Source organism: Colias eurytheme, chromosome 6, assembly GCF_061535395.1.
Source record: "Colias eurytheme isolate Ceu_HAF_F1 chromosome 6, ilColEury1 Martin Lab GWU primary, whole genome shotgun sequence".
In the NCBI taxonomy this organism is placed as follows: domain Eukaryota; kingdom Metazoa; phylum Arthropoda; class Insecta; order Lepidoptera; family Pieridae; genus Colias; species Colias eurytheme.
The window spans coordinates 11177993-11205975 of NC_142985.1; the positions used below are offsets into that span (position 1 = coordinate 11177993).

At 33.4% G+C, this 27983-nt stretch overlaps 1 protein-coding gene across 2 annotated transcripts; it reads left to right on the forward strand.

Moving 5' to 3' along the window:
* The first annotated feature begins 211 nt into the window (after positions 1-211).
* On the forward strand, positions 212-27983 carry lft (Limb expression 1 family member lowfat). 2 transcript variants are annotated; one of them, XM_090103163.1, is made up of 4 exons: positions 212-372; positions 25626-25819; positions 27061-27254; positions 27553-27983. In XM_090103163.1, the coding sequence occupies exons 1-4, from the start codon at positions 300-302 to the stop codon at positions 27941-27943; spliced, it is 852 nt and encodes a 283-aa protein (XP_089959289.1). In that variant the 5' UTR covers positions 212-299; the 3' UTR covers positions 27944-27983. The 2 variants fall into 2 exon arrangements, with proteins under 2 accessions (XP_089959289.1, XP_089959290.1); XM_090103164.1 differs by lacking the exon at positions 212-372 and adding an exon at positions 463-777.

The following is a 27983-nucleotide window of genomic DNA, read 5'->3' on the forward strand; positions in this document are numbered from 1 at the left end:
TAGTACATTCTTATTGGGACGCAAGGATGTAACTTTTTACGGTGTTACAATTCTAATTGTAAATATAACAAAATAAAAAAGCTTCCAATACTGGTATCGTTTGAAGATTACGCATTCAGACTAGCAAATATTTTGACGAGATCCGGTCAGAATTTGGCATCTCAAGGAGCTGTCTCTGTACTCTCAAGGATAATGGCACCAATTCATAAATAATCCGGCAACACAAAGCTGCGTTCGCGCTCAGTCTGCGCGTAGCCGTCGGCGCAAGCGCACGTGCCGCGCGATGACTTAGTGCACCAATGGTGTACCCCGAGGCGTCCCGTTGGGGCGCGCCTGACACACTCGCGCCCCTCTACGACGATGTATACAGAGGTCAGCTTACGCATCCTTTGTTTTATGACTCATACTTTAGTGCAATTCCTTTACAATTTTGCAAGCTTTTATTGTGCCCGGATATTATATGTACCGTTTATAACGTTTCATCCTAATTGGATTAGTATTTAAATCACAATTCGAATGCTATTAAGTATATTGTAAAGCTTTATTTATATCGTGTATAAGAAGCTTTTTGCGGACAACAGTGACGCGTCAAATCAGCTGACTCGCGAGCTTTCACGCCGTAAACAAAATGCTAATTAAAGCTCCGATGCAGAAAAGTTCTTTGAGCGGAGCTTTCGCAAAATTTGCAACAGTATTTGATGGTTTAAAGCTGGAATTTCTTTAGTAAACGAGATTCAAACCATTTTAATATGTGGCAAAGGGGAAAGACTTATAAAGGTATTTATTATTCATTGAGTGTTATTTTAAAGTCTTATGTAATTAATGTATACTTTTCCTCAGCCGATAATTTATCTTATTACGTATTTTTTTATAACCGGATGTAACTATAAAAAAGTTTACTTACTTATCTTTCATTAATAATGTTTTCTAACAGATGTTTTTTGGCACCTGTACAGTTGTGGCTTAATTACTAGCTGCTAATCCTCTGTAAAATATAACATAAAAGTGCTTATAAATATGTTGTGATATTAGGTACCTAAAGAGTCATAAATTAAGTAGTTTAAAGAAATCTATTATCTAAATGGCAATCGATAAGGTTTCCATTAGAGCAAAATGAAAAATTTTCTCGAGTTGTAAAGTGGGTAAATACTTACATAGAAGCTTACGACTTTTCAAAGCAATATACCTACCTACGTTTCAAAGCAATGTACTTACGTTATTTGAAAAATATACTTCTTCAGGAATTGTTTATACTCTTATAAGATTTTTTATCAACAGAAATGTTTACATGCAAATTTCATCATCTCTTTCGATTTGCAATTAGTTGAAGAAAAGTTTCAGTTCACAATTCATTTGTAAATAAAGAATTTTGAAGGGAACTGTTTGAGATTACAGAAACTTCGTTTGTTTACATTGTACTTAAACTTGCCTCAAACTTTATCCAATTCCTTTTGTTACAATGATAATATATTCGAGGGTCCCAAAGTTTCTTTCTTGTTCGAATCTTGATCGACAGCCTAAATAATTTTCGAAAAGGTCGATGTAAAATGATGTTAAACAAACACATTTTATGTTAATATTAACGACGTTATTTACTACATTTAACTTTTAGTACGTTTAAATTTAAATTCAGGTTGATATAATTGATTAAAACAAAATATTCTAACATCGCTCGAGTTAATAACAAAAGAATGAAACCTCGTTGTAATTCATTTAACCCGGGGTCGACATTTATTATGATTTTACGTAAAGTTTAGCTCTTTCCTTTAGCGATATCGAAATAATCTCAGTGTGAATTTTCCGGTTATAACCGAGCGGTCGACGCGTTAGCACCCTCGCCTTTGTTCTAGCATATTGCTACGATGAAAATTTAACATACCTCTTTTAAAACGAATTTTCTACAGTTTCAATACTCAAATTCTAATTTAAAATTAACAGGCTTTGTTACGTTGTTCCGCTTTATAAAGTACTTCTTTGTTCGCGAATTATATTGAACATGTAGTTGGATTGTTGAATTTTGGAATGAAGTTTCTATGTGTGGATTTTTATAAAGATTCATGTGTTAAATTAAAAGTATTTTAGTAAATGTATTTGATCATCACAGTTCATAATAATTATTGACACTTACACTTACTAATTAGTGCGTATTTGCCAATAAATGTTGATCGAATGTAAATGTATAGCTCTCGTAAGCTAATTGGACTAAATATTGATATTACAACAGTGTATTTACTAGTAATTGGTATCGGGTTATTTATTATATAAACGACAATTTACCTGTTTAGTCAATATCGTATCGACTTAAACTAACTGATATAGCTGATATTATATTTTGTGAAACTGAATGGAGTCTATCTAATCTTCTATAATATAAAAATGAATCGCAAAATGTGTTGGTAAGCGCATAACTCGAGAACGGCTGAACCGATTTCGATAATTCTTTTTTTATTATATTCCTTGAAGTACGAGGATGGTTTTTATGTGGAGAAAACGTAAATATGTATGTACCACGGGCGAAGCCGGGGCGGACCGCTAGTTAAAGATATTATATTCCACTTGCGATATAAGATATAATCTTTAATATATAAACAGTTATTTAAAGATAATAAACTGGGTTTCATTTAATTTTTTCTCAAATAAAAAAGCTTACAAATAGTCATACATCAAAATTTCTCCAAAGAGACGCTTAAGTTATTTAGAAGGTGCGAAATTGGTTTCATTTAAAGAAGGCAATTTAAAAAACTTCACTTAGATATAAAATTAACCATCTTATTATCTGAAACGCATGAAACAATTTTGAATGTTTTGTCCTTTCATTCCTCAACAGTCTACAATCTACATAGGTACATAATATCACCGCAAGTAAATTCACACTGTCATTATTTCGCATTTCGCCAATTTACGGCGCATCTACACTATAAGTTACGAGTCAACGATGGGTTTACCAATAAAAACATGTTCCTATGTTCCTAACTGAAACTCGAAGGTTCTAGAACATAAACAGTTAACCATACAATGAGAGGACATGTCAGTTTTACAGGCAGTTCACAATTTATTACCAATATGTCTCTCAAACATTTACTGTTACTACATGCTCTGCGGATTGCCATACTCTATAGTGTAGGAGCTAGCGACAATAATATAAAATAAATAAAGTATGAAAAATTTGCTGATGAAGCTTTGGATTATCATTTACATTTCATAACTCATCTATATTATCAATTGCTGTTCGTTAGTCCCGCTAAAACTCGGGAATGGTTACATCGATAAAGTTGATTATGGTAGTAGTCCAGGTAAAGAATAAACGGTACAAATCATAAAAAAGTAACGGGTGACCTAGTAATTATTTCAAATCACACATCATACTAAATAAATGTATGTGACAACCATAAACAACACCAGATTAAAATAGAAAGACATCAATCGATAGTATACACGATATTTAACCGATATCACATCAGTCCCATCCTGACCATGGACCACGCAACTGTATCCGTGCCTCTGAATTTAATTAAAAACATCGGTCTTGGTAAGAAGCTTCAGGTTTTGTAATTAATCCCACATGTTTTAATTAATTCTAAGGCGTCTTTAATTAAAATAAAATAATAGATTTAGGTACTTACATAAACATTAATTTTATGAATATAGCAATTTCCATTTTCCATAAAAGAAATTATATATAAAAGAAACATAGTTAAAGTTAAACATAGTTACTTTTAAAAGCAATACTGTATAATTTTTTGATTAAGTATAAATATTTTATTTTTAATTACTAATAGCCTTATTAGAAACAGGAGTGTTTTCATATTTTTTTTTCAATAGTAGACATGTCTATTGTCTACTGGTAAAACTTCTGAAATATCTTTAAAATTATTCAATTACACAAATAAAAAGATCACCAGCTCTTAGAACAAATCTGTGACTATTTTCCGGGTCTACGAACAACAACGGTTATTTTATAGATAATTGAGAAATACGTTATCTCTGCTTTAGTGCTCAATTAAATCGAACGTTCACTTCAATTTATGTTCCGGCCGTTTCAATCATAACCGTATTAGTTAGATAAGTGTGACGAGTTAAAATCTATCAAAATTGCATCGAATTCGTTGATTGCGGAAATTGGATTGCTGAAAATAAAGTGAAACGTTTGCAGTTGCAATATTTTTTTATTAAATATTGACCATAGATAATAAAAATACACACGGTATTAAAAAACTGTATTGGAGGGAAAATTGACATTGCTGTCATCTGTCAACATAAAAAAAAAACAAATGACACTTTCGTTCTACATTCATATTCCTTGTTTCGATGTTTTTTACGAGTGACATTAAAAAACGTTAGCTTGAAGGGAGGCCTTTAACAATTCTATCGAACTTTATAAATATTTTCCTTTGAATTTTTCAACATTGTTATTTAAAAATGTGATAGGTTAATAAAGAAAATAGAAATAATAATTATGAATGAATAACGTTGTACAGTCAGAAGCATAAATATATTACCATTTGCAGATTAGCAAAAATATCTGTCATAAGAACGGGTTCAATAATATCTGTCTGCCCGTATACAGCAAAAATATCTGACATTAGTAGGCAGCATAATAAAGTGACATCAAAATTATATGACGAAAATGTAGAGCAAATAATTGTGACAACCTCTCGAAGCATAAATATGTGACGTCACCTAGGAGGCAATAATATCTGACACAATTTTATATTTCTGTATTGTAAAATATAATTGATTCCTCACAAAAAGCATAAATATGTGACACTAGCTTTCCGCCCGCGGCTTCGCCTGCGTTTTCACAGAAATACCGCATAGTTCCCGTTCCCGTGGGAATTTTGGGATAAAACTTATCCTATGTGTTAACCCAAGTTACCCTTTATATGTCTGCTAAATTTCATTGTAATCGGTTCAGTAGTATTTACGTGAAAGAGTAACAAACACACACATACACATCTTCACAAACTTTCGCATTTATAATACTAGATTAGTAGGATAAGTGAAGTCCCATGTCCCCTAGTGGGGTAAGGGGCAGATGCATTATTCATACATCTGTTTCACTGATCGATTTTCTTTTTGGGACAAGTAGGATCAGCCTTCTGTGTCCTGCCAGACCGAGTCATTTTTTTCTTCTTCGTCTCCACCGGGAATCGAACCCAGGACCCCTCGGTTCTACGCTCACGCGTCAACCACTGTACCAAGGAGGCGGTCAAAGATTAGTAGGATAGGAAGTAGGATTATAGTAGGACTAGTAGGATAAGATAGGATAGGATTTTAAAAAGGCCAAACGTTTTTTTATTGAACTAGCGGTCCGCCCCGGCTTCGCCCGTGGTACATATTTCGCAATAAAAGGTAGCCTATGTTCTTTCTCAGGGTCTAAAGATTATCTGTGCCAAATTTCATCAAAATCGGTCCAGTAGTTTATGCGTGAAAACCATACATACATACATACATACAAACCTTTCCTCTTTATAATATTAGTATAGATTAGTGTTTTGTATTTTGCTGGGGTAAGAATATGAACAAAAGACACATTATATTTTGTAAATATTTTTTATTTAAATGAAATTACGATAATATGATAAGTTGCCATAATTTTCGATACTTAATAAAATAATAGCAATATTATAGGTAAATGAAAATGAATAACGGAGCAATCGTGTCAAACGCCGCTAACGTCAAATATAACAAAACAATTTCTAAATGGAATAATAAAAAGAAGGTTACACTGAACCTTCAAATAAAATAGACCTACCCAAGTGGGTATTCATATAAGTATATAATACTTTAATTTTGTCATGATATGATATCCTTCTAATATTATAAATGCGAAAGTTCGTATCATGTAAGGATGTTTGTTACTCTTTCACACAAATAAAAGACAAAACAATGGAATTTGGCACACACATAGAAGGTAACTTGGATTAACGCTTATGAGAGCTTTTAACGACGCGGTTGGCGCAGTGGTAAAGTAACTGCCTACTGTGCCGACGGTCCCGGGTTCGATCCCCGGTCAGGGCAAATATTTGTGTGATGAACTCAAATAATTGTTCTTGGGTCTGGGTGTTATTATCTATATATGTATTTATTAAATATTATATTTATCGTCGCCTAGTACCCACAACAGAAGCCTTAATTGAGCTTACTGTGGGACTAGGTCGATTTGTGTAATAATGTCCTATAATATTTATTTATTTATTTATTATTTATTTATCCTGGAAATCCTACAGGAATGGAAACTAGTAGGATATAATATCTGGACATACAATATGTAGTATACAACGACGGCACATATTAATTAATATGGTAATCATGTTTTAAAACAACGTAGTTAAAATACAATTTATTTATTTTATATTAATTCAATATTAAATTGAAAATAAAATTGTGTCAGATATTATTGCTTCCTAGTTGATGTCACATATTTATGCTTTTTGTGTGGAATCAACGCAAAATACAGAAATATAAAATTGTGTCAGATGTTATTGCCACCTAGTTGGTGTCACATATTTATGCTTTGTGTGAGGAATCGAAGCAAAATACAGAAATATGAAATTGTGTCAGATATTATTGCTTCCTAGTTGATGTCTCATGTCACATATTTATGCTTTTTGTGAGGAGCCGATGCAAAATACAGAAATATGAAATTGTGTCAGATATTATTGCCACCTAGTTGGTGTCACATATTTATGCTTTGTGTGAGGAATCGATACAAAATACAGAAATATGAAATTGTGTCAGATATTATTGCTTCCTAGTTGATGTCACATATTTATGCTTTTTGTAAGGAATCGATGCAAAATACAGAAATATGAAATTGTGTCAGATATTATTGCCACCTAGTTGATATCACATATTTATGCCGTGAACGGGAACTATGCGGTATTTCTGTGAAAACGCAGGCGAAGCCGCGGGCGGAAAGCTAGTGTCACATATTTATGCTTTTTGTGAGGAATCAATTATATTTTACAATAGTTTGGAAAATCCAAAAGTGCACGCCTCATATTTTTTTTTAATAATTATTTATTAATTATTATTTTTGTTTATTTAATAACAATTAAACCACATCGAATCAGACCCTGAAAAATGAAAGGGTTCTATTCCTGAGCATACTCAAGCGTAAGAGAAAAAAAAAGACTCGATTAGTAAAGTATTTCGGTCGCTATCGTGTTAACAAGAAAAAGGATCCGCACATACAGACACACGGACGTCCAAGACAGAACTTTTTTAAACTGTTTTTTAACTAGTTTAAATAACAAAAATGACATCAAAAATATCATGAATGTTAAAAATAGTGTTTTTTCTTAATATGTGTGTGTATGTATTATCTTACAAGTGCAATTTATGATACATAGACATTTTAAGTTTGAAAAATCAGATGTTTTGCGCGAAGTGACAGTAGTACCCACCTCAACGCTTCGCTTATGAGGCGTGCAATACAGAAATATAAAATTGTGTCAGATATTATTGCCTCCTAGGTGACGTCACATATTTATGCTTCGAGAGGTTGTCACAATTATTTGCTCTACATTTTCGTCATATAATTTTGATGCCACTTTATTATGCTGCCTAATAATGTCAGATATTTTTGCTGTATACGGGCTGACATATATTATTGAATTTGTTCTAGTGACAGATATTTTTGCACATCGCCCCCTAGGCATATATTATTGCTCGTGACTGTACGGCTTTGTATTGTTTTAACTTTTAGGAGAGAATAAGTGAAGTCCCGTGTCCCCGTAGTGGGGTAAGGGGCAGATGCATTATGCATACCTACATCTGTTTCACTGATCGATTTTCTTTAGGGACAAGTAGGTGATCAGCCTTCTGTGTCCTACCAGACCGAGACATTTTTTTTTCTTCGTCTCCACCGGGAATCGAACCCAGGACCCCTCGGTTCTACGCTCACGCGTCAACCACTGTACCAAGGAGGCGGTCAAGGAGATAAGGAAGGGTATAATTACCCATAGAGTTATGTGACATCTAAATAACATCAAGGGTTTTCATTTGTTTAAAGTAACATTTCGTGATTGTTTTTAATAATATGTACCTACAAATATTGGTAATGATTCATTCAAAACACAACATTGTTTTAACACTCATATTTCATCAAAATCTTAGAACTAACTGTCGAACTTTTAGTACTAAATATACCTGTCTGTGATAATATAATTTAATATTGATAATTATTATAGATATGAGTAAGCAAGGATAAAAAATGCGACAAATTCCTACAAATATTAAAATTAAAAGCAAATATCACAAACGACATAGCAACCGAGCCATAATACGAAACGTAATGAAAAACGGAGACCTAAAAATACAGAAACGAAATAAGTAGAATACGTTCGTCCTCATACGATTTTATTTTCTATTTTCTCCAACTGTATTGGTCGTTAAGAGTCTTGCTATCGGGTAAATACAAGTTCACCATATTTCCAACATTCGGTTGGACTTCTCTTTGTAATTGCGTCTCCTGCATCTGTCATACGTAAAGCTGGATTATCTGTGGCTACTTCGATATAAACAAGTTTAAAGCATGCTTGTTAAGAAACTTCTTTGGAGTCTATGATTTGAATGTCTGATTTGAAGTAATATTTCCAACTTACGTCAGTAAAAGTGAGGTTGTTAAATTTAAAATCACGTCTTCGTTCAAAATTTAAATTACAAGTGAGTTCACTAACGCCGGTTTATAAATGAAAATTAAAAATACTAAATAAGATGTCGTTAAAATTTTTTTAATTACACTAAAAGCATCAGGTACTTTAACGATGTTTACGATAACAAAAGAGAGCAGTAAAAAAACTACAGAAAAAAACTTTTATTACGACCTCAAGAAGTGTAATTGTTATTAGATCTTGACAGATGGCCTGTTGAAATGTCTTCTCATAAAGTTCATACAATGTTACTTTTAACTACATTTGTAGAGTTCAAAAGCTGCTTCAATAAGATAGATATTATTTAAAGTACGGTTATAGTTCTCTCGTCCCTACCACAGTCGATGTTCAAAAATTAAAATAAATCATATTACTAAATCCTCTGCTCATCAAATTATGCAGTCAGTTTATGTTTATCTTTATTATCTATAGATGGAACCAACAGTCATCACAGAGCTAACAATTTGAAGCACATTTCCATAAAGCCCGCACTAGATTGCGAAATTCCCTACAGCAAAGCAAAGCTTAGCGTTTGTTTCCCACACAAGAAGTCCATTAGCATTCTATGCTGATTTTTCTCAATAGCAGTACGATATCTCCCTCTGTTAGTCTGTTGCTTATCTTCAAACATTTCGCGGGTTCACAGATCAAAGCGCACATGTATCGAGGCTAAAACTACATTATCGACGAATCGCAACGCAAATATATAAATCCTAGGTCGTGACGCGATATTTTATCGTGCATATTCTATCGTAGAATCACGAGTGTGCTGCGCTTTGGATTTCATATAAATTCCACAATAAATAACATTTTGGAAGTAAATAAATCTGTGTAAATAGTAACTAGATACGGTCCGTGTTTGAGTGCATGATTGCAATGTTCGCTTGAGTTATTCGCTGTTGGCAAATATTCCTTTTACGCCGTGTTGGGTTTTATAAATATCTAGGAAAATATTGGCTATTCGTAATGTTGTGTATCTTATCTATACTTTATTTGCATTAAGTTTATTAAAAATGGTAAGATGAACTTCCTCTGAGGAAGTATGTGTCCTTGCAGAGGAAAAATAGGGCAATGATAATGATTCAGTTATTGTTTTTTATGCTAATTTGATTATTTTGGACAGTATTTTTCAGGATTTTTTAAATAAGACAGAGATTTGAGATCGAATAGGATGGAAACTAAAAGTTTCTACAGTAATTGAGGCAGTTTAGTCAAGTTTTACAAAGTACCCATACTTACCCCACAGCCAAATTTAATTTAAGGCGTTTTGTAAAACGATCACTTTAATCTGCGACCGTTTTAACATAGACTTTTAGACTACTAAGAATGAACACGAACCATTTAACAACAGAATCGATTACCACCCAACAAAAGGAATAAAATAAAATATTACCGCGGTAAAAGCTAGTCCAGAATAAATAGCGGAATCATTTACATGCACTCTAAGCTATAATTCAGTTCTATAAATAACTGGCGATACTTCACACGTCCTCGTTACCGTTAATTCCCATACGAAATTATGTATAAGCAAAGTCTAATGGCACTATATTTGTTAACAGTCAGGTTTGAACATGTAAGGCTATATTTAGAAGCATGCGTCTGACTCAGAAGGCACCTGGGAAAGGTTTTACGTTGCAACTTTTTGCTATTAGCTCGGAACTCTTGGTTGTTGATTTATATTTTTGTAACGTAAAAGAAGTTAAGAGAAATAATGGTGCTTCAATGATGATATTTCATTACTATTCTTTTTTGTAATGTCAATTTCACCAACAATTAAAACATCAAAGGCATTTATTATCTGTACCTATTCTATTTGACAGACTTATTTCTGTATTGGTTACAAAACCGTTACAAAGTCACTATAATGATATGTTATTTTAAATAGGAGTATGCAAATTCTCACATAAAACGCAGCTTATAGAATCCAGCTAGGTTAGTATAAGATACTGATTGATCGGCCGCCTCCGAGCCGCCAATGTGGCAGAAATAAAAGCGTATAGTCCGTTTTCTTATGGGCATGCTTGTATGGAAAGGTATACATTTTTGAGTAAAGCAATGCCATTTGGTACGAATGTTGTACTCGTCCACCTAAGCCCAAATCGCCTGGTAGCCAGTGTCTACTCCCCGGCAGAAGGGAGGGAGGGGGGGTTATAGAACAGAGCGCCCGGCGCTCGGAAAGAAAATTCTGGCGGATTCATTTGGCCCTTTGAGTCGAGTTTGGTGTCGTTATCAGGTAACTAAATGATGCCCGATTCATTCCCCATACCAGTTTTTTAGGGTTCCGTAGCAAAATATGTCACAATCTTTAAAATAATAAACTTTTAGCAGTGGCAAAATCCAAACAAACCAGTATATTTTTATATTTTTGTATCAAACTTGGTTTATAAAAAAATACTGTCTGAAAGGCCATTTCATGCAGATTATAAAAACATTAACATGTAACATATATCTTACCATTTTCAATGTGAAATAAATTATAGAAAGTACAGGAACGTTCGTCAGCGCAGCGTACGGGACGGCTAATAGACCCGAAAAATAAGCAATAACATAAAACAAAAACCAGTCAAGTGCGAGTCTGACTCGCCCATCGAGTGTTTCGTACTTATTTGTCCTATACCATGTTATCTTGTCTGGTAGGACCTGGTTAACTGATACACACACACTTTCGTCTTTATAATATTAGTGTGATTTTTAATCATCTTTAAATTATAAACGTAGTCAGGTAACATTGTTAAAAATAAAGATATATAATAATAGAACGTTTTTGTATTAATAATAATGACAACGACCTCCACAATTACATAATTCGGTACATTTGAGCTGGCGTATAAAACACTTAAATCTGGAATTGCAAGATTTCACGCACCGACATCTTATCAATTCAAAGCTTCTCTTTTCTTTGTATTTCAGATGGGCAAGGAACATTTTGATTATTTTAGGTCCCTAAATATATACAGCCTGTAAAACTGCCCTTAAGGTGTGTTGTTTAAGGGCAGCTTCTGTGGGAGGCAAATTTTCGATTTGCCTGTCCGTTTTTGTTAAAAATTTGTTTGCGACCCTCATTTACTGTCACAGCGGGGTACAATGTAAAAAACAAACATGTACTTATAATAATTATAAAAAAAATATAAGTTCTGGATAAGAATATCCTTAAAATACCGTGACCGTCCTTACCTGTCATGCATTGTAATCAAAAACTTTTCAATTTCACTGTCTGCATATTTGCCACTGTAAAGTGCTTCAAATCCTCGTGTGACATTCGGATATGCCTTCCATACCTCAAATGCAGGTGTACCTATAGTTCTTTTAGACCTTGTACCTTGGAATACATGATATTCTGTACTAGCCATATCTGTCGACTGTTCTTAACATTATTTTGGCTACTACTACTATATCGTGTGTTCCAAAGCTAGAAGGTCTAAAAGAACTATAGGTACACCTGCATTTAAGGTATAGAAGGCATATCCGAATGTCATACGAGGATTTGAAGCACTTTACAGTGGCAAATATGCAGACAGTGAAATTGAAAAGTTTGTGATTACAATGCATGATAGGTAAGGACGGTCACGATATTTTAAGGATATACTCTTATCCAGAACTTATATTTTTTTTATAATTATTATAAGTACATGTTTGTTTTTTACATTGTACCCCGCTGTGACAGTAAATGAGGGTCGCAAACAAATTTTTAACAAAAACGGACAGGCAAATCAAAATTTTGCCTCCCACAGAAGCTGCCCTTAAACAACACACCTTAAGGGCAGTTTTACAGGCTGTATATATTTAGGGACCTAAAATAATCAAAATGTTCCTTGCCCATCTGAAATACAAAGAAAAGAGAAGCTTTGAATTGATAAGATGTCGGTGCGTGAAATCTTGCAATTCCAGATTTAAGTGTTTTATACGCCAGCTCAAATGTACCGAATTATGTAATTGTGGAGGTCGTTGTCATTATTATTAATACAAAAACGTTCTATTATTATATATCTTTATTTTTAACAATGTTACCTGACTTCGTTTATAATTTAAAGATGATTAAAAATCACACTAATATTATAAAGACGAAAGTGTGTGTGTATCAGTTAACCAGGTCCTACCAGACAAGATAACATGGTATAGGACAAATAAGTACGAAACACTCGATGGGCGAGTCAGACTCGCACTTGACTGGTTTTTGTTTTATGTTATTGCTTATTTTTCGGGTCTATTAGCCGTTCCCTACGCTGCGCTGACGAACGTTCCTGTACTTTCTATAATTTATTTCACATTGAAAATGGTAAGATATATGTTACATGTTAATGTTTTTATAATCTGCATGAAAGGGCCTTTCAGACAGTATTTTTTTATAAACCAAGTTTGATACAAAAATATAAAAATATACTGGTTTGTTTGGATTTTGCCACTGCCAAAAGTTTATTATTTTAAAGATTGTGACATATTTTGCTACGGAACCCTAAAAAACTGGTATGGGGAATGAATCGGGCATCATCTAGTTACCAGGTAACGACACCAAACTCGACTCAAAGGGCCAAATGAATCCGCCAGAATTTTTTTTCCGAGCGCCGGGCGCTCTGTTCTATAACCCCCCCTCCCTCCCTTCTGCCGGGGAGTAGACACTGGCTACCAGGCGATTTGGGCTTAGGTGGACGAGTACAACATTCGTACCAAATGGCATTGCTTTACTCAAAAATGTATACCTTTTCCCATAAGAAAACGGACTAGTAAAAGAGCGGATAAGTGGGTGTAACCGTGTAAGCCGTGATAAATGTTATAAACTTCGCCAATATTACTTCTTTACAACAACGTCTTTAGTTTGGTAGCTGATTGGATTTATTATACTGTGTTATGTGTACGTTTTATGAGATTGGTTGACTTTATTATTTTGACGTATTGTTGAATAAGTTGCACTTCCTACTATTATTATCTGTCTAAATAACCTAAGTAATTTAACATAAAAACGTAACGTCAACGTACGTTTAATATAAAAACGTAAAACAATGCAAAAATGCAATATATAATAGACAAGTAGATGGATAAGTAGTAATGATGATATACATTATACCTTCATATTCAATTCTCATAACATAAGACGCTTTCTATTTTATCAGACGATAATTATATTTAATATATTATTAAGTTTCTACTTTCAATACTGCTCAGATGTAGGTAAATATTTCGCGGAAGTGATAGTTTATATTATAGCTTTAGCCATGTCATTTATTATAACGAATAAGTTCTTATTGCAAAAGTTTGTTCTTTCTATTGATGTGTATTTGTGCAAATAGTTTTCCTTTCCATTTATTCTTATTAACGTGAAGGGTTGTTCTCAAGTATAAATGTATGTCTGTAACTCTTTTCGTAAAAACTAGTTGGATTCTGATGAGAATTTGGACATACTGTTTATGGTGTAAGTTACACATACATTTTTTTACCTCAAGTGGATGTAGGCGAAGTCAAGTAGCTCAGTGGATATTATTAATTGTGATAAAAACTGGTAACGGATTTAAATCATTGACATTTTATGCCATAACTTATTCCATTATTTTTTGATAATGTTTGTTTCAATCACGTTTCAATACGTTTGTCCTACGTTGCCGCAATTATCAATTTTGTACATGTTTAAGATTTTAAAATTAAGAAGAAACTGTCTGGTGTCCTCATGTCTATTTTTTGTCAATGTAAGTGTTATTTTTTTTTGTTAAAAAAATTAATTATGTTATGTATTATTTTTTTCAAAAACTGCTGCATTAAGCTATAACCGAAATGTCGTAATATTTTTAATTTTTGTAAAATCTAAATTCTATAAACATACAGCATACATATTTACTACAAGTATTAAGTGTGAATAGTGTCGAATAAATAGTCTATTCTTATCTTTTTATACTCTTAGGGCGTGCCACACCTTCCGCCGTATGAGGTTAGAATACTTATGCGGGAAGGAGCATTTCGAGGTGAATACATCGGTTCAAAGGGTGTACGGACCGATACGGCCATTGTCGATTTTATATTGTAAACCTGGTTTACGAGTTTAGGCGAATGCAGTTTGCAATAGCGCTTTTGTGGAAATGTTTTATGTGATGTATATAGCAACATGGAGTTAAATGTACGTTTATTTGATAGGTATGTTTAATCTATACTAATATTATAAAGCTGAAGAGTTTGTTTGTTTGAAGGCGTTAATCTCAGGAACTACTGGTCCGATTTGAAAAATTCTTTCGGTGTTAGATAGTCCATTTATCGAGGCAATATATCATGCTATTATGCTCTAAGACCAACAGAAACGGAGTCACGCGGGTGAAACCGCGGAGCACAGCTAGTGTGATATAAATAGCAACATGTAATGGAGTTCAATGTACGTTTATTTGATATATTTAATGTTATTTAATGAGCGTGTGTGGGAAGTGAAGCGATTTTATATTTTGTTAAGTTCAGTGATGTGTTTTTCAAGGGAGGAATCTTGTTTGATTTTGAATTTTAATTATTCAACAACACGTTTCTACTTTTATTGACCTCTATTGATTTTATAACCTGTAGATAAAGAAAAGTTGCCTCCGGCAACTGTCTTTGTGTTGTTCTCTAAAAGTTTTTCCAACCACGTTACTTATTTAAAAATTGTGTTTTATAAGTAGAAGTAATTACTTCCGGAAAGTTAATGTATAAATTTTATAGAACAAGTTACAAAAATTTAATTTCATATTATGTTGAAATGCAAATTGTTTCCGTGAGAAGACGAGCCTGACAATTTATATTACATATTATTAAATGCATATTTTCATTACTATTTCATACATCCTATATCGTTAGTATTGTTAGTTAGCCATCATTATCTGAATATTTTATTTAATATAAAAGCAATGGCATAAAAATCTTTACCGTGCTAACATAGCTCAAACTTCCGGAATAGAGTTGAAATACATGCTATCCATCTATCTTTTAAATGCTCTATAGCCGTCTTCAAACTTTTTGATTTTTCACTAGAAGTCCGTATACATGACACCATTTTACCTCAAAGCTTTGAATAAGAATTTCTATTACAAAATTCATTCAGGAAAAGTTATCTTGAGGAAATTGCGGAGGTGCGGCAAACAATGTTTTTGTTTAGTTTTATTACAGACTAGCGGTCCGCCCCGGCTTCGCCCGTGGTACATGTTTACGTTTTCTCTACATAAAAACCATCCTCGTACTTCAAGGAATATAATAAAAAAAGAATTATTGAAATCGGTTCAGCCGTTCTCGAGTTATGCGCTTACCAACACATTTTGCGATTCATTTTTATATATAAGAAGATTAACGCAAAGAAGCGTTTTTAATGAAAAGCCGTTTTTCCGACCCATTCAGCAACTAGTGGCCGTTTCCGCGAAACAATATACCCTTAAATACGCAATTGTAGTCATTTTAAGCAGTAGAAACAGTTATTTCTGCATTTTTTTACGTATTTCATGTAGGTATAGGTATAGATATTATATATAAAAATATCATTTAAACTGTTAACAATATCCAATTGGAAATTATGTTTAAACTAAATCTATTCAATATTTTTTAACCCCTAATTGACCCCTTATCAAGCATAATGGAAAGTGCTCGAAACATCAGTCTAATTTCACAGACTAAAAATTAATATGCGGTCTGTGGTAAATTCAATTTTAAATTTCGAAGCCCGTAAAGTTCGTAATTACTTATATTAGTATTTCATGTGACATGATTGCATTTTCACTGATTTAGAGGACAATATATTATTATGTTTATAATCCAGTAAGTCCTTTTCATTCATAACTTATCTTTAAGTAAAAACATTCTAGATAAGGAGGGGAAGCCTCGATCGATTCATTGAACGTTTATTAGCACACGTAGCGTTCGTGAGAGCAATGCTGATGCTATGAAGGGACGATGGAACGTTCGAGAAAATTCGAGATGCAATTTTTCATGTACAAGTTTTGAGGGTTCTATGCTTAGGAGATAAAGGGATTTTCCGTATATTGATATGTTTTAGAAGTTTTATAATTTTTATATCAGAATATGTTCACTATGCGAAAGAAGGCATGAGTAGAGAAAGCATGACATACATAAAGCCTAGCGTTGTGTTTAATTTAATTAAAATTAAATCAAAAGTTTGGAAGTGTTTATAATTAACATATTGTACTCGTGATATCTCAAGTTAGTTGAAATTTGAATTGTTGGTAACAATACTGTTAAATATGTATTAATTTACAAATTTAATCGATTTTTTAACACAATATATATCTATCTATTTTTCTTCATATATCATTCGATTAATTATAACACTATTACACAAAAAAATACTGTGTAATAATTTTGTAAAAGTTTTTTGGGTAAGATTGTAATAAAACGGCGTACCTAACAAAAAGGTGCGACGACTTGTGACATCCATCACTCGTAATTGGATCTAGTCTATGTCCTAAGTCATTGTCCCTATATTTTGCGAATAATAATTTACCTTTGCTAGAATATTAGCACAATATTAATTAGTATAAATATCACGGTTAATTAAAAAAAGGGAGACGTAATTGTTATTAGTTCTTATTCATATATGTACATAAATATTTTTGATACATAAATATATAAGAGGGATCACTTTATTACAAGCTGTGCCCCGCGGTTTTACCCGCATTGCTCCGCTCCTGTTCGTCTTAGCGTGATGATATATAGCCTTCCTCGATAAATGGACTATCTAACACTCAAAGAATTTTTCAAATAGGACCAGTAAGTAGTTCCTGAGATTTCTCATCATGAATTCTAAATGTAGTCAACCCTTTGCCCTCATTAATGTATTTCAATAAACTAAGTATCCAGAATCATTATATTTATTAGTATCTAGTTACTATTTACTAATTGTAATTGTGAAATAAATGTGGTTGCCTGGCAGAGATCACTGCTTAGTGATAAAGTCGCCAATTATTGTACTACATCTTTCTAGTACCATATTGCACGCCTCATAAGCGAAGCGTTGAGGTGGGTACTACTGTCACTTCGCGCAAAACATCTGATTTTTCAAACTTAAAATGTCTTTATGTATCATACATTGCACTTGTAAGATAATACATACACACACATATTAAGAAAAAACACTATTTTTAACGTTCATGATATTTTTGATGTCATTTTTGTTATTTAAACTAGTTAAAAAACAGTTTAAAAAAGTTCTGTCTTGGACGTCCGTGTGTCTGTATGTGCGGATCCTTTTTCTTGTTAACACGATAGCGACCGAAATACTTAACTAATCGAGTCTTTTTTTTTCTCTTACGCTTGAGTATGCTCAGGAATAGAACCCTTTCATTTTTCAGGGTCTGATTCGATGTGGTTTAATTGTTATTAAATAAACAAAAATAATAATTAATAAATATTTATTAAAAAAAAATTATGAGGCGTGCACTTTTGGATTTTCCAAATTATTTTTTTTACTAATTGTAATTGTGAAATAAATGTGGTTGCCTGGCAGAGATCACTGCTTAGTGATAAAGTCGCCAATTATTGTACTACATCTTTCTAGTACCATATTTTCTTTTTATCGTTTCTTGTTATTTCATGATTGTATTTCAATAAAGTGTAATAAATAAATAAATGCCACAATTTCAAGTCGAATCTTTGTCCTAAGTAATGTCTAACGACACAATATACAAAATAAATATTCATTCCCTGTTGCTATCCTCTAAAATCGGCTTAACTTCTAAACTAAATAGATAATAATAGTTACATTCAAATGCCTACAGAGAATTACTAAAATTCCGAGCTAGGGCCTGAAATCTAAGACATTTCTCACGACTTGATGGATTTAAATGAAAGTTAACAGCCAATTCTAAGATCTAGGGATGTTGAGATCTAACGCTAACTTTTGCTTCAAACGATAAATTGTATTAAAATACCGCTCAGTTTTGAAATACCACTCCAATAATTTATAACCGACTTCAATAGAAGTTCTATTAGTAACTATTATTATAGTGTTAAGGAATGATCTGAGTAAAGATTGAAAATTGTAATAATAACCATTCATATACTTAGGATATACATATGTATTTAAACTTGAATTTACATCACTACATCGTATAAAACAAAGTCGCTTTCTCAGTCCCTATGTCCTTTTGTATGCTTAAATCTTTAAAAATACGCAACGGATTTTGATGCGGATTTTTTAATAGATGGAGTGATTCAAGAAGGGTTTTAGTATATAATTTATTAGGTTTTAGACAAAGCGTGCGAAGTCGCGGGCGGAAAGCTAGTCTTCTTATACAGGGTGTAATCGTTAAGTGTGCACAAGCGATTATTCCGTAACTATTGCAGATATCAAAAAACTTTAATCTGATATCGAAAGTACTTAACCTAATGAGTAAAATAGCCATAATAAATTTTTAAAAATAAAACGAGAAATAACCAAAAATGTTACATTAAACGCTCCCATACAATTTATTTCCCATACATTTTGTATTCATAGTAGATTTTCGAAGTGACGTCCTTATTGTGCAATACAATGAGGAGGTCTATTTACAGTTTCTAAATGAACTTCCCTCCAAATTTGCGAAGTAATTAAAGCAGAAAACCAAAAAAAAACAAAAAAAAAGCTAAAATCTTACATATTAAATGTATAGGTTGATCCAAAAGTAATGATAATTGGGTATTTCCTGTGCACATAAAAATATAAAATAAATGTTTTATGCTTGCTCATGTAATCACTAAGTTATCACAAAAAAATTATATCTACAGGCCACGTTTCCAAGTATAAACATTAATTTTAATGTGAACAGTGCGAGCCAGAATGTTTCCCGACGAAAAGAAGAAACAACGATTCGACATTTAGAGGGTGAATTTCTAAATTTTTAATGAGATTAGGATAATTTTTTGTCACGATTTGTGACCATGGGCGTTACCTGGGTTCACCATGTTTATGCTGAAACCAAGAAACAATCAATGTCCTGGATGCGAGCTTCCAAAGTGACGGTGAAGATTTTCAAAGTGAAAATTAGTGGGATAGATTAAAGCCGTAGTTTTTTGGGACGCTGGAGAAATGTGGAATATTTTAAGAAGGTAGCCACTACTACACAGGGCTCTTACTACACAGACCAAATTAAAAGATTGCGGGTAGGTTAGTAAGAAAAAGAGACATGGCAAACTTCGGTCTTGAATGTTGGTTCACCAAGACAACGCACCAGATCACAAAGCGTCAGTTGCGATGGCTGCCAATCAAAAATCGGCATTGAAAATGCTTGAACACCCACCCTGTTTGTAAGATCTAGCTCCTAGTTAATTCTATCTCTTACCTCGGCACAAGAAACACCGTCGATACAAGAAATTTTAAGACGACAGCGAAGTGATGGCCGATTTTGAGGGGTTTTTGTAGATGAAGTCAAAGTTTTTTTTTTCTAAGTTAAGGAAAAAAAATATCGAAGTGTATTATCTAGTTAGAAGACTATCTAGAGAAATACGTCATTATTTTAACTGTAATGACCTTGTTTAATATTGATTATCATTACTTTTGGATCAACCCATGTACATGGGATATTCATATCTCATACTAAATGTATGGGAGGGTTTAAAGTTAATTTTTTAGATATTTCTCGTATTATTTTTAAAAATTTATTATGGCCATTTTACTCATTAGGCTAAGTACTTTCGATATCAGTTTAAAGTTTTTTGATATCTGTAATAGTTACGGAATAATCGCCTGTGCACACTTAACGATTACACCCTGTATATAAAAATGAATCGCAAAATGTGTTGGTAAGCGCATAACTCGAGAACGGCTGAACCGATTTCGATAATTCTTTTTTTATTATATTCCTGGAAGTACGAGGATGGTTCTTATGTAGAGAAAACGTAAACATGTACCATGGGCGAAGCCGGGGCGGACCGCTAGTTTACTATAATTATGCTTATTGACCTTGTTCTTAATGATAAATCCACTGGATAATTTGTAATTAACAATATTTACATTGTTTAAATAACGGAAGAAGTAGATTGAAATTATGAAGATAACACTTAATTTATTTGAAAAAAAGTGGAGCTTTTGAAAGTTGAGATCTTTATATTACGCCTTTGTTAGTATTCGCGTAAAAACATTAAGATTATCTTTATAGACGTTGGGAATTCATTTGATGTGTGTATTCTAATGTTGGAAATAAACATCGTTAGTATTAATGTTTGCAATGACCAGGTAATGTGTGTGGGTCTTGAGAAGATATAAATATACAGGGTGTCCCACTACTGGTATACTTAGCGCGAATGGACTTGTAGTTTTGCAGAGACTGATCACATAAAAAATACTTAAACAACTAATTTAATAACATTAACAATTAATTAAAAAAAGAAACAATTTTTTGCTAAATTTTTCCTCAAAATCCATGTTTTCTTTTCTAGCTTCGCGCAGCCGGCAGTGGGGCACCTTGTATATTAAACACTTTTTTAATTGTTCATTTTATGCAATTTATATAGTTAGATGATTTGTATATCAATTGCATATTTTAAACATTTTGTAATACCTACCTAAATTGTTAATTTACAAAATTACGCAACTGAAGAATGTATTAAAATGGTTATATAAAACAACGATTGCCCACAAAAAGGATTACCGTTACTCAGTCACAAGGAAAGTCCTTCAAGTTTAATTAAAAACGACAAACGCCACGTGTACTCGTTTCCCGCAATAAAATAGGAATCTATATTTTATTTACGATTAATAAATTCACCAAACTATGTAAGAGTATGGGTTAGTAGTGTCAGGGGAGTAATAACATAATTCTCTCTCCACACCGCGCATAAAACATGTCGAAATGTCGGATACAAAACGTAATTACATGTTGAATTATTAAAATAAACATACTATGGTTACTTATATAATGTATATGTCGCAGTCATCTGGTTGAATTTGCTATTTGATTGAATGACTAGCGCGTTCATTGAATGATGAGATTGAATTGACTAGGCTGAACGAACAAGCGTATCCAAAACAACGACTATGCCAAATGACGCCCAATCAAGACGTTGAACGTTGCATATTGCAGTTGATCTTTAGTCGTTCAATTAAATGCCGTCATTCAATGAAGGCGCTAGTCATCCAAGAAAATAGCAAATTCAGCCCGATGACTGCGACATACCTGTAATGTAGCTCAGATGTATTATGTCAAGGGAATTTGTGGATACGGGAGTGATAAAATACTGCAATATTTACAATTTATCAGCGATCCGAGGGAATTAAATTATTGATGCTTTTTAACCGTTTGTTGTGGTTTAATTGACACGTTGATTGTCGTTTTTGGTTTTGGGTAATTGATGCTTTTGTTTTATAAAGTATAATTGTCATTTCAAGTACGAGATCCGGTGCATTTAAATCAAACGAGCGAATGCTCATTCTAACCCCACTATGTCAAATTATTTTAGTGTAAACAGGCGTAGAGAATTCTTTCATTGATCTTAGTGCGTTCGAAAAGATTCTGAATAACACTGAATACGAGTTTTAGCTGTTTACACTAAGATCTCGAATTAATAATGCTTTTGCTCTATGTTCGTTTGATGGAAATGCACCGTCAGACTTCATTACTCGATGGTCTAATATATGTTGGCTGTTGCTTCGCTCCTGTTGTTTCCTAGCGTGATGATAATATATAGCCTTCCTCGATAAATGGGCTATCTAACACCGAAATATTTTTTCAAATCGGACCAGAAGTTCCTGAGATTAGCGCGTTCAAACAAACAAACTCTTCAGCTTTATAATATGTATTAAGTACGGATAAGACGAAAATTTTCAAAGTATGTAGAAGCTACATTTAAATAATATGTTATTCAGTAGATTGTTTTGTTTACAAACCTGGTCTTCAGCAAATAAACATGTCGTATGTTGTGCCTTTACAAATTACAGGTAATTCAGATTGACAGTAAGTATTACATGTACACAAAAACAAACGAAGACAAAGCATAATTACGTATTAACTTCCACAGTAATTAGCGCCATTTCAGTTAATTCTCTTCGTGAGTATCTAGCGAAATAACTGTTATTTCGTCACTAAAGTTCAAAAGTACAGGTAATTGAAGTGCTGACGAGACATTTTCGCAATAATATCTTTACAATACTCCTTTTAAAGTACTTAATGCAGTTGAAATCTACGTGAGTTGTGTACGGTAAGGGTATTGTTGAAATGGCTTGGAAAATAATTTCTACAATGCTGTTATTGAGGTGAAATTATACCTTAAATCAATATTAGTATAAGTGCTTAAAGTTATAGCTAAAATCAACATAGTACCTAAACATCCGCACATTTCGTGTAGTAAACACTTTTTGAATGATATGAATGTAGATCAGAGCTGTTTATATTTTGAAAATTAAATAAGTATAGGTACGGATTGATATTTGCTTCTTGTTTCCTTGTATTGATTTTAAATCTATGACATAATTCACTTTTTATTGTGGTAGGCCCTAATTTTGCAAATTCAAATCCTTATAAGTTTTATGTAGGAAAACGAATAGGGGCTAGGGCTACTTGATGTCATCCCCAACTTGTATCGCCAATATCAAATGTGATCGAGGTAGATTTATGATCTCGATTCATCTTGACTAGATAATAATATTATGCTACGGTCCGCGCCATAAAAGTGTTGTGTTATATTTTAAATAATAAAATCCATGCCCACATTACTTGTGTTATTTTTAATTAAGTACAGAATATTTTGTTATAAATGGCAAATTGTACCTACTAAGTACAAAAAAACCAATAATACATATCTTACTTCTACTTGAAAGTAAGAAAGATAAATTTATCGATAAAAGTGATTGTAATTATTCCAATCGAGTAATTAACGAGTCATTGACTCAATACAGAAAAGAAAAGAATTATCTAATTTACGTTCATCAGCTATATACATATAATAATGGACATTAGGCCTTATAAGTCATTCCGTAAAAAGGCATGCAGATGTTCGGTGATGCCGTAAAAGGTGCGGAATAAGTTGGACAATTAAGCGAATAATGTGGTACAATATTTATGTGATGAATAAGATTATTAAAACGATACTGAACCTGTTTTGTTTGTAATTTATAATTGCCTTGCATGGAAAGTAGGTACTATACAGTATTATGCTAATTTATAATGCAATTATTGTTAACCTCTGAGGTAAATCTAATATATAAAATGCTCGTGTCACGGTGTTTGAAGTTAAATTAGGTACTCCAATCATGAAATTTTATGTGCATATCGCGGGTAGATCTGAGAATCGAACAATACGCCTCAACCATAAGAGAAAGGCAGGGCAGCTTTTGCCGGGACAACTAGTATAGGTACTTATATTATTTAAACAACATTTAATAGATTTCACTACTACAACTACTCGTAGCATTCAATAGAGTCAAAGTGCCAATAAATAAAACAAAATTAATAATAACACTACATATTTTACGTAAAACATTTAAAGCCAGCTTCCGAATAAACATTCCTTGATAAAAAATGTTGTGTGGTAAGTGGTTTTATGAAACCACGGTAAAAGTGAAACTGTTCGAACGGTTCCGAACACTGCTTTGTGTAGCGCATGTCGCGTGACGGTCGGCTGCCGAGTAGGTACTCGGCAGCCGCGATACACGCGACATGCGCTACACAGACCAAAAAGTTTGAGACGATGTAATAAAAGTTTCACTTTAATACCACTACACAAAAGTTAAATTCCCAGAATTTCGAATGGGATCACATAGAGCAAGTAACGCATAGACATAATCTCATAATCCCCTCACTATTATAAGTTTTCGCACGGTTTCCACAAATATCTTGGGAATAGAAAGTCGCTATATTGAATGTAATCTGATGCGAGTATCGGTAAAGTTTACATAATATTGTTCCTACGATGTGGGAACGTGTAAGATGAAACTTATAAGCGTTGTTGGTTTTATAAAATTTGTATCCAAGGATTATTATGTTATTGTTTTGATAAATCTGTTAAAACACTTTACAGCATTTTTTTTTAATTTTGTCGTAATGTAAAAGATAATATAGAAGGTAACCTGGCATATTATCTAACACAAAGCAGCTTAAAAGAAAAGCACAGTAATTACAATACAATAATACAATACAATATTGTATTATTGTAAAAGCACAGTAATTAAATATGCTTTTCTGCGGTGTATTTATATTTCTCGGTGAATTATTTCATTCCAACCATGACAGGAAATATTATTGGAATCACAATTGGAATCCTTACTTATCTCTTTTATAAAATAATTGTCAAACAAAACGCCTTTCATTTTCATCTACTTTTTATGACTTTCCTTGTGGTGGGTAAAAGTTAATTCCCTGTACCAATTTTGATGAATTGCAACTTCTCAAGATAAAATTTGTTTACAGACGATTTTGCTTAAGTACTTGAAACAAGCTACTCCGACGAGTCCTCTTTATAATAAAATTTTCCTGATAAACCTCGATTTAATTAAAAGCGGCAATTTATGCGTTAACTTGGACACCTTTTGTAAATGTTTCCGTCAACGTGAATTATGTTCGTGTTTTGAACGTTTTTCTTTGAAGAACTTGTGCGAAAGGATCTATATTTTCTAAAGACTTCTGCGAAATACTGGACGATAAAACTTAACTAATTATAATTTCTTTCTTGATGTAACTGAGGTTTTCTTTTATTACTTTGGCAGATGGGTTGTTTTCATTATGAAATTAAACGTTAATAGATAAGAGTATCACTTAATTAGTGTAATAAAATTTACTTATTGTGATAAAATTATACAATAGACTAAACTTTTACGATCATTATTAATATTTACTGAAATTAAGTATAAACTATGGCCAGTTCTATTGAAGTCAGTCTGGAATCAAAGCCAGTTACCATACTGCGTGCAATCGTATACAATTGTACCACAATTTGTTATATATAGCATAAATATAAAAATAAATAAACAAGAACGACATAATTCGTTATGACTTCCTTTACCAAATAATTCTATACAAACATAATTAAAACCTTTTTTTTCCACAGCGGACGGTGTCCTCTCAACCGTGAACGTAGTAGAAGCGTTGCAGGAGTTCTGGCAGATGAAGGCATCGCGGAACGGCAGCACGGCCAGTGGAGGAAGCGGCGCGCTTGTCATATACGAGTCGGTGCCGGCTGCCCACCCGCCTTACGTGTGCTACGTCACGCTGCCTGGTGGAGCGTGCTTCGGCAGCTTTCAGGTAATTCGAGAACCTTCTAGAACATTCCAGAATTTCAATTGGCCTAATAGTGGTTTGGGATGGTGATATACGAGTCGGTGACGTCTGCCCATCCGCCCTACGCGGGCTACGTGTCACTGATGACCGGCGCAGTGGAGCATGCTTAGGTAGCTTTATTCAGGTAATTCGTTCGGGAACATTCTATAACGTTCGAGTTCTTTATACTATCATAAGCAGTTCTGTTTAGTGAAATTCTACTTGAGACTGTTTCCACTTTACTGCCCAATTAGACTTTTTCTCGAAAACAGAAAAGTACAGAGGAATTAAAATCATAAAATAAGTTAATCAAACAGCATAATATATCCGTAATACGCTTCCTGTATAATTATTTGAATTAAAAATTCGCGGTGAGCAAATTAACAATATTTGACTACCAGCCACATATGCAAAATGCAAATGATTTCCCAAAACGCTCGCATAACCGTCGATGTCGCGGACCGTGTTTATCCAGTCGTTATGCAATAAATTACTATTAGCGGTTCATTCACCGAGTGTCTGAGACGATTATTGATGAGTCATGGCTAATTGCTGGTGACGTCATAATTATGTCAGCTGTCGGCGGGCCGAATTTGCAAGGCTTCGTGAACGGATTTTTTTGGCTTTTGCGTTTACGATGTTGTTTAAAACATTAGAAATGATGAAATTATGGAACAATTTATGTATGGTTAATATTAGTAAAAACGGAACATATTATTTTGTTTTCTGTTGTAATTGGAAATATGTATAACTTTATAAACATGGGACATTTTTTTTAAGTTTGATTTAGGTGAGAATAATCGTTGAATTTTCAGCTAGAGATAAATTAACACAAATTTTCTCCAGTAAAAATATAATTTTTCCTTTTAATCGTAATTAAGCTTATTTGTCTGAGCTTTTATCTTAATCGTATAATTGATTTGGTAACTAAGTATATTTTAGGGCATTATTTTATTACTCTAAATACTCTAATACAATTTATTGCGCTATTAGACAAAATGTGATGGAATTTTATAAGTATTGCCTATTTTCTTAAGACTTATATTATATCCCTATTATTTGTGAATATAATTCGATGCATACGCTAAAGCTTCCAAAAATAAAACAAAATTAGCTTGTAAAACAAGTATTATTAACATAAGTACATTGATACAAAAATATAGCTTCACCATACTCTAACGGGATAATCCCTCCAAACACCAAATAACAAGATATTTCTTTCACAGAACTGTCCGACGAAAGCAGAAGCCCGTCGCAGCGCTGCCAAGATAGCTCTAATGAACAGTGTGTTCAATGAACACGAGTCGAGACGGATCTCTGAGCACTTCATCGAGAAGGCCGTGGCGGAGGCCCGCGCTTCCTTCGCGGGGGACGCGGCGGCGCATCACCAGGACCCTAGCGCGGGGATTGCTGCTTTTAGGTAAGATAATATAAATTTAAGAGGGGTTTAAACTTAGTTGAATTTATAAATGTTTTTTTATAATACCGTATGTGTAACAATGAAAATAGTTGACATCAGACCATAAAACTTATTATAATCATATTAAAACAATCTTTTTTTGTTATAAAATGTTCAAAAAACACAATTTCACATAAGCATAAAAGTTACATCATCACTCGTTTAATAAATAATATTGTATTATGATCTTATACGAGTATTTTGTATTTACAAATCACAAATTGTATAAGCCGATCTACATGACCAATATTTTCAACAGATTCATGCTGGAAGCGAACAAAGGCCGAACGATGCTGGAATTCCAAGAACTGATGACGGTGTTCCAGCTGCTGCACTGGAACGGGTCCTTACGGGCGATGCGCGAGCGTCAATGTTCCAGACAAGAGGTGGTCGCCCACTACTCCGCGCGGGCCCTCGACGACGCGATGCGCGAACAGATGGCCAGAGAGTGGGCCTCCAGGGAGAGAGAGGCGGCGGCCACCGGGGGAGGCGTCATACGCAACGAACTCGCTCGGGCAGAGAGAGAGCTCCGGTCCGCCAGGGTCGCAGCCAGAGAACTGAGATTCCCAAAAGAAAAACGCGATATTCTCTTACTCGCCGCGCGACTCGCGCCTCCTAATAGCAATAGTGATCTCACCGCGCGAAACTAAATTTTTGTTGTATTTTAAGTATAGTTTTATAGTGTAAGCA